The 8,537-nt window shown below is 46.3% G+C and overlaps 1 protein-coding gene across 1 annotated transcript; it reads left to right on the top strand.

Annotated features, from left to right (window-relative positions):
- Window positions 1-5,536: 5,536 nt before the first annotated feature.
- Window positions 5,537-7,762, top strand: adra2db (adrenergic, alpha-2D-, receptor b). The gene has a single exon (XM_028813070.2). The coding sequence runs from the start codon at window positions 5,997-5,999 to the stop codon at window positions 7,239-7,241; it is 1,245 nt and encodes a 414-aa protein (XP_028668903.1). The 5' UTR covers window positions 5,537-5,996; the 3' UTR covers window positions 7,242-7,762.
- The last annotated feature ends 775 nt before the right edge of the window (window positions 7,763-8,537 follow it).

An 8,537-nucleotide genomic window follows, 5' to 3' on the forward strand; every position in this document is an offset into this window, starting at 1 on the left:
GCAACGAGAGTCCTTTAAAATCATGACCGATTGGTGTTTTACAAATCCTTTACTATCTTTTTATGGTTATTTACTGTATGGAGACTGTTACTGATATAAATAAATAAATATTCTTTCTGGAACTTTTATGCTTACGCATCTTTTTGGAACTTTTTAAGAGAGTGACACGCGCCACACATGTCTACGTCACGCAACTCGCGAGACTGTGGTATGCGCGAAAGAGCCAGTGGCACAAACATAACGTATTGCTGTGTAATGATCTTTGAATTTGGAAGAGAAACAATTCTGTGCTTAATCGGCAACTGCACTAGAATGCTAATAGCCAGCAACTATTGTAACGGGTGTCACGTGCCATTTGGGGGTTCATACTGCGCGTTAGGCCGGTGTCCCGTACAGTGTGTGAAAGCACGTTAGTAGCCTGTAATGCAAGGCTGACCTGTGGGAGCGGGATAGTTTCGTGAGCGCGGGCTACTGCCTCATGAGCGCGCCCGATGATCAGATTAGATAAGAAGCCTTTGCTGTCATCATGCTGTATACATCGAAATTACAGAGCAGCTACAGAGCTCCGTGAGCGCGTGGCACTGGTCCGTAAAAAAAAAACGTTAGGGGGGCGCGATTTAAACTGTTATGAAAACTCGGGTCGCAAATACTTAAAGGTTGAGAAATGCTGGTCTAAAGACATGCAGGTTAGGTGGATCAGTGATATTAAATCGGCCCCAGTGATGTGAGTGTGTCACTCACTCTGCTCACTCTTTAAGGTATGTTGTAAAAGACATGGCGCTTATCTGGGATGTGTGACTCTTGGCAAAACTATCCCTTGACGAAGAACCAATTCATTCTGGGAAAGATTATAAAGTTGCATCTTTGGGTTCAGAAAAGGTTCTTAATATGTGGAGTTAGTAGGGTGTTGTACCGTGTCAGCCATTATGGATCCAATGAGAAGTCAAACTGAATGACACCTTTTATTGGGTAACTAAAAAGACTACAATATGTGGAGAAAACAGAAACCTTTAATGTCCAGCAGGATAGCCAGGAGGACACAACCAGAGAACTTCATCTGTGTGACTGCATGCAACAAGAGTCCTTTTACAATCAGGAGCCCATTGGCCCACCCATGTTCTTAATCTCATTATCCACACTCTTAAAAATATTGATTCTTTATCTGCAGTATAAGGTTCTTTACTGGGACGTGTGGTTCCTCATAGCACCATTGCTTGATAAAGTACCATATAAATTCTGGGATGGGTTCTTTGGGGGGGAGGCTGCAGGAATCTGTGATATCTGGGGTGAACTTCTCCAGGCTGGTGGTAAGGCTGTCCTCCTGGCATTGCAAACAATAATGACTGGCATCATCTCTGACTGGAAAACAGGACTTGTCATCCCTATCTGGAAAGGGAAGGGGGATTACCTGGATTGGAACAACTACAATGGGATAACGCTGCTCTCAGTGACTGGGTAAGGTCCTTGCTAGGGTCGTCCTCAATAGGATCCGTGATCACTTGCTCACCTACCAGCGACCGGAACAGTCTGGTTTTACGCCGAAGAAGTCTACCATCGACCACATCCTGGCACTGTGGGTTCTCATGGAGCGCAAACGCAAATATCGGCACAGTTTCATTGCAGCCTTTGTCGATTTTCGTAAAGCGTTTGACTCAGTTGATCGAGCTGCCCTGTGGGACATCCTGAGGGTTTGTGGGATCCCCTCAAGGTTGCTGGATATCACGGCCAGCCTGTACACTGGTACTGTGAGTGCTGTGCAGAGTGGAGGCAGAACCTCTGTGTTTTTCCCAGTTGATTCTGGGGTTTTTCAGGAGTGTGTTTTTGCTCCTACTCTGTCCAATGCTTGAATGGACTGGGTGTTGGGCAAGGCCGTGGGGTCAAGAGGCCGTGGAACATCTGTTAGTGAAGAAGACTCACTGATCTTGACTTTGCTAATGATGCTGTGATCTTCTCTGAGTCCATGGAGGCTCTAATCGAGGCGCTCGAGAGACTGAATGAGGAGTCTGAATGTCTGGGCTTGTGAAAAAAACCAACAGCCAGTCCTTTAATGACCTCATGTGCACGGCCATCAGCAGTGTGTCTACAGAGAGAGTGTCGACTTCGTCGAGAGGTTTACTTACCTTGGCAGTGACATTCATGTCAGTAGATGGACTGGGAGAGCATGGGGGTCATGAGGTCACTGGAAAGTGGTGTGTGGTGCCCCCGATATCTCTGCAAAAGGATGAAGGTCCAAGTCTTTAGAGTCCTGGTGCTTCTTGTCTTGCTATATGGTTGTGAGACATGGACTCTATCCAGTGACCTGAGGCGAAGATTGGACTTCTTTGGTACTGTGTCTCTTCGGAGAATCCTTGGGTATCGCTGGTCTGACTTTGTGTTGCTCATGGAGTCCCGAATGATGCACATTACCTGCATTGTGAGGGAACGTTAGTTAACGACACTACGGCCATGTGGCGCGTTTCCCTGAGGGTGATCCGGCTCGTAAGATTCTCATTGTTGGGGACCCGAGTGGCAGGAACAGGCCAAGGGGTCCCCCACATAACACTTGGTTGTGGTAGATAGAGTCATTTCTGGAGGGTGGGACTGGACCGCATGTCTGCCTGGGTGGTTGCCAACCGGGATCCCGAGTTGTTTCGCCGTGTGCTGGGTGTGGCAACGCTTTGTACCAGTGCATGCTCCCCAACTTGACTTGTTCTTTGGCATATGAAGTTGGTTCTTTGTGCTTTGAGAAGCTTCCCAATATGTTGAAAAAATGTTTAATGTATGATTTAACCATATTTACCATTTAACAATGCCATTTAACCCAACCTATATATCCTTGGACAGACATGTAGCAGACATCTCAACAGACACAGGGAGAACAAGCAAACTTCTAACCCAGGATATTACAGCTCTATTAGCATCTAGTTGTGGTTGTTTATGGAGCCTGTTATGGATCTCAATAAAGGATCTTTCTGGAACCTTCATGTGGATGGTTCTTTAGGGAAACAGAAATGGTCCCCCTATAGCGTCACGCTGATGAACCGCTCTGGCACCTTTACTTTGAAGAGTATGCACAGACTGGTGTCCTGTCCAGCAGTTACTTCTACCTATGCTTGCTGTAGGACAGGCCTCCAGGTTCCCGGTGACCCTGCCCAGGATAAAACAGGTTTGGAAGATGGAAGGATGAAAGGTCTTATAGTGGGGGTCCTCAACTCCAGCCCTGGATGTCGACAGCTGGTCAGTCATTTTCTAATCCACTAAGTCCAGGCTAGCACAGGGTGGAAGGCAAGGCAGGATACAAACCCTGGCAGGGCACCAGTCCATCGCAGGGTAAACACACACACACATAAAGTGACATAATTTAGTGTCACCAATTCTCCTAATCTGCATGTCATTGGACTGTGAGATGAAACTAGAACACCAGGAGGAAACTCGCACAGAAATGGGAAGAACAAGCAAACTCCACTCTAGGAGGACTCGGGACACAAACCCAGATGTCTTTACTGCAAGGCAGCAGCTCCGCCACCGGTCACATACTAGAATTCTCATTTCCTGAGAACATTATCCATATGTTTTGTGGTCTGGGACAGATTTGTATCTATTGGTCCGTTCCTTGTCTCTCATTTATTTTAAACACTGGATTTAACACAGCATATACTCCATGGTGCATGTGCACACTTTTAAACAGAAGCACGTTAGCTGGCAAGCTGGTGGCTCCTTTGTCATTTGCTCCTCGTTATTAACTGATTTTGGTTAAGGAAACAGACAGCAGTTCAAACCTCTATGCAGCTGTCTGAAACTAAAATAGGCAGTTAATGGGGCCTGAATTGTAACAAATGAGTTAATTAAAACTAAGCCACAAAAAAAAACATATTGTTTTAAATGAAATGAGTTCCCGGTTTTCTCTCACAGTCCATGCAGGTTAGATGCATTGGCGATCCTAAATTGTCCCTAATGTGTGCTTGGTGTATGTGCAATGTGATGCTCCATCTGTTGGAGTGACACAAACATTGCAACAGGATGGACACAGACAGTTATGCTTTTACTGAGGTGGATTATATTGAAAATAATAGTAGGATGGGCGGCACGGTGGCGCAGTGGTAGCGCTGCTGCCTCGCAGTAAGGAGACCTGGGTTTGCTTCCCGGGTCCTCCCTGCGTGGAGTTTGCATGTTTTCCCCGTGTGTGCGTGGGATTCCTCCAGGTGCTCCGGTTTTCTCCCACAGTCCAAATGCAGGTTAGGTGCATTGGCGATACTAAATTGTCCTTGGTGTGTGTGTGTACTGGCGCCCTGCCCGGGGTTTGTTCCTGCCTTGCGCCCTGTGTTGGCTGGGATTGGCTCCAGCAGACTCCCGTGACCCTGTGTTAGGATATAGCGGCTGACTGACTGAAATGAGATCTAATTAAAAATTCGGTAAAAGAAAAAACTGCAGCCAGCCAATTTAGAGACTTAGGCTGTAGGCGCGTCGAGGTAGGTGTCCATAGGGTGTATTCAGTATTAGACTTCCACGACAAAAGGGACACTGTCCCCCGTCGGTGTCCGGAGCGCGCGCGTCCCCATCAGTTCCATAAATGGCGCCCCTCCTTATAAATACCGCTGAATTTACAGAGAACGAGCCTGTTACCTCTCACATAAGACGCGCAAACATACAATGAGACCCACTCGGTGTTCTGACCGCGCGCCCATTCGGTTACAAAAACGGCAACCGTCAATGTACATACAGCGGACTTTCCTAAACGACGCCCCTGATGGATTGACTGGCTGAGGGTGTAATCGCCGTTCCGAGTTTACAGAGAAAGCGCCCCTTACCTTTCATATAAGACGCCCCTCAGGTAACTGAGAGCAAACCTTACTGCCAGACTTCGCCAACCATGAGTCCCTCTCGGTGTCCGGAGCGCACGTCCCTTCACTTATGTAATCGGAACCCCTCTGTGTACATAGTGAGGGCTCTGCGTTTCATAAACGACGTGTCTAAAGGATTGGCCGACTCAGGTTCGTTCAGAATCTTTGATGCTCACGTTATATGCCGCCCCCCCTCCCGGCAAGAAACCGCCCTGGGCAGCTGCCCATGTCGCCCATACCTAAATCCGTCTCTGTCTGCAGCCACTGTTGAGTCCCTCTGTCTTACTGGTTTATAATTCTCAACGCCCTGTAAATATATAACATTTATAGTAAATATAAATATAAGGACGCTAAATGACACGCGTTTTTTATTAAACCCATTTAAATAAAATCTGAGTGCAGGCTCGATAAGAGTAGACGCCTGTCTGAATAAAAAGCGATCAACCCAAGAGGCTGGCAGCGCTTCCGTTTACTCCATCCTCCTATTTTTTCTTCTGCCCGTCCCGGTTAATCCAACATCGGATCCCTCGTTTATTTCATGCACGGATCGAGCAGAGTTTCTTTCCTCTGCTGCCTGTCAAAAGCTTCGCATCGCCGCCCCTTCTGTCTCTTAAAGTGTCACTCCTGCATTTTAAAGGCTCTCGCCTTCGCTGGGCTGGACTTGATGACGTCAGCCTGGCACTCGAGCGTGAAGCGCTGAGAACTGAAGTGAGAGACACTTAATGTTTAATAATCAGAAGTGAAAACGGTGCCGTCGGTGCTCGTCTTTTTCTTGCACGGTGTTTGCTTTTTTTTAATTAATTGTATTCTTTTTGATAACTTAAAGAGAGTGTGTGTGTGTGAGAGAGAGAAAGAGAGGCATGAAACATCGCCCAGCCCGATGGCACTAACGGATTCGAAGAGCGGACTGCAAACTTCTTAATGAATAATAAAAAGTTTCAAAGGGTCGTCCACATCACCGCTGAGACGTCTTGGCGCACTGGCTTGTATATCCCAGACTTATACACCGCCTTGTTGGAATGAAAATGGAATTCCGCTCAACCCACTCACTTCATAAACGGTAATAAAGGACTGTGGATTTACATAATGAAGCGATGTGTAGGAGCCGATGCACGCCAATGGAGAGCTCGGTATCACACGGGATTTATAGAAACTGGGGAGATGATGTAACAGAAGATGGGTGTAACACAGGAGACCGCTACTCCGAACAGTTCACAGGATGTGAACCACACCGATCACCCTGGGTCCAGCACCCATTCGACTGCTGAGGCTTTTTTACTGGTTCTAGTGGTTTCCATCATCATCCTGGTGACTATTGTCGGTAATGTGCTGGTAGTGGTGGCCGTGTTCACCAGCAGAGCTCTCAAAGCTCCCCAGAACCTCTTTTTGGTGTCCCTCGCATCTGCAGACATCCTGGTAGCCACACTAGTGATCCCCTTCTCCCTCGCTAACGAAGTGATGGGCTATTGGTACTTCGGGAGCACTTGGTGTGGTTTCTATTTGGCTTTGGATGTCCTGTTCTGTACGTCTTCTATTGTTCACCTGTGCGCCATCAGCCTGGACAGGTACTGGTCGGTGACTAAAGCGATCAGCTACAACCTGAAAAGGACACCGAAAAGAATCAAAAGCATGATCGCCACGGTGTGGGTGATCTCCGCTGTCATTTCTTTTCCTCCGCTGATTATGATCAAGAAGCACAACGAGTACGAGTGCCTGCTCAACGAGGAGACCTGGTACATCCTGTCTTCGTGCGTCGTCTCCTTCTTCGCACCTTGCGTGATAATGATCCTGGTGTACTGCAAGATCTACCGGGTGGCAAAGCAGAGGTCCTCCACCGTATTTGTCGCCAGGAACGGAGTCGAGCGGCAGACCTCCCAGTCAGAGACGTGCTTTATGAACAAGGATAAATTCGATAACGAAAGCCCGAGCAGCCAGAGCTCTGGGGGTAGCAACCAGAGGCAGGAGGAGCTCGAGGACATTGACCTGGAGGAGAGTTTTGCGGCAGACAAGAAGCCTAGGAATTCTCGGTTTTCCAAAAAGAGCAAAGTGGAGGGTTCTCAGCAGGACCCCCGCCTATCCTGGGCGTCAAACCGCGGGTCCCACCTGTTTAACGAGCAGCAGAGTCGGCGCCTCAACTCGGTGACCAAGAACAAAGTGGCACAGCAGCGGGAGAAGCGCTTCACCTTCGTGCTGGCCGTCGTCATGGGGGTTTTTGTACTTTGCTGGTTTCCCTTTTTCTTCACCTACAGTTTGCAGGCGATCTGTGGGAGCCGCTGCAATGTGCCCAAAACGCTTTTCAATCTCTTTTTTTGGATCGGATATTGTAACAGCTCTCTGAATCCCATCATTTACACGATCTTTAATCGGGATTTCCGAAAGGCATTTAAAAAGATCATCTGCAGGACCACCAAGCGCACTTGAGCAGCCGAGCGGCACTCTGCCATGGGAACACTTTTATGTGGTATGCTGGGATTGGCAAATCATTTGCTACGTGACTCTCATTTTGTAAATACTTTTGACCCGTGGTATTGGGATAAAAATGTTTTATATGTACGCTAATAAACCATGTCTAAGTTAAACTATTTAAAAATAGGTAATATAAAACGAGCTGTTTATATGCAGCGGAAAGAAGAATACATGCTGTTTAATCATCTGAATATCACATTTCATCATAAAATCACTTTATTTCTCAAAGCGTGCCGGCGTTTGCCTGTTCATTTCATTGTTGAGCAATAACTGAGAGTGCCTTGAGAAGAAAAGAGAAGGGGCGGCTGAAATGGATTGATTACTAATCAGAATTCAATCTTCATTGCCTGACAAAGAACCGGGGGACCGGATAAAGACCTTTAGAAAAGATTTTGGTGCCCCCATATAAATCTAATTCAAAATAAACAATAATAAACGGTAAATTAAAATTGTATTGTTCGAAATGAAATTGTTTATACATGACTTTATCTAACGATAGCATCGCATGCGTGTATGGCAATAAGGGGAATCTCCGTGTGTAAATTCAAAACACATGGAATTAAAAAAATATCATTTTGTTTTCATATAAAACGATCGTATAAATTTAAAATTGTTTGAAATTATCGTATAAAATGAGTACGATAATTGTATGATATGTATCCATGCCATAAAGTTGTACGTGTACGGTAATTATCGTATGTCTGGCAGCACTGCCCTGCACTCACTCTCAGCGGACGACTGAACGGGACAGCCGCCATGACCAAGACGATCACGTGAGCCTCGGTGGACCGTGTGCCAGTTCCCAGCTTCTAATGTTGATGTATATATTATATATAGTTTTGCATCATAAGTCCGTGGTAAATCCAGCAAGTCCAGCAATGTCAAAAAAAAATTTGTGAAGCAACCCGCCCCTTCCTTTGAAGCATGCGCTTATTTTGCTTAATGGTTAATCCAGCCCTGCAAAGAACCATTCCATTATGGTAAAAGATCTTTGGACATGGAATTGTGGGTTTTGAAAAAGGTCTTAATAATATAGACATCTTTAATGTATAGCAGGCGAGCAAGGAGGAGGATACCGACAGATGACTTAGCCAATGTGATTGTATGCAGCAAGAGTGTATACAATCAGAAACACGAGCGCCTTGAGCATGGGAAAGGCGCTATATAAATTAAAACTAATAATAATAATAGTTACTGATATTATTCGCCATGCTTTATAATTGTGGTTTGATTGTTTGTGCACATTTGGTG

This window comes from Erpetoichthys calabaricus, chromosome 11 (genome assembly GCF_900747795.2).
Source record: "Erpetoichthys calabaricus chromosome 11, fErpCal1.3, whole genome shotgun sequence".
NCBI lineage: Eukaryota > Metazoa > Chordata > Cladistia > Polypteriformes > Polypteridae > Erpetoichthys > Erpetoichthys calabaricus.

What these genes read in the sequence shown, in the direction of transcription:
- adra2db (XM_028813070.2), top strand. Translation starts at nt 5,997, where the DNA reads ATGGGTGTAACACAGGAGACCGCTACTCCGAACAGTTCACAGGATGTG.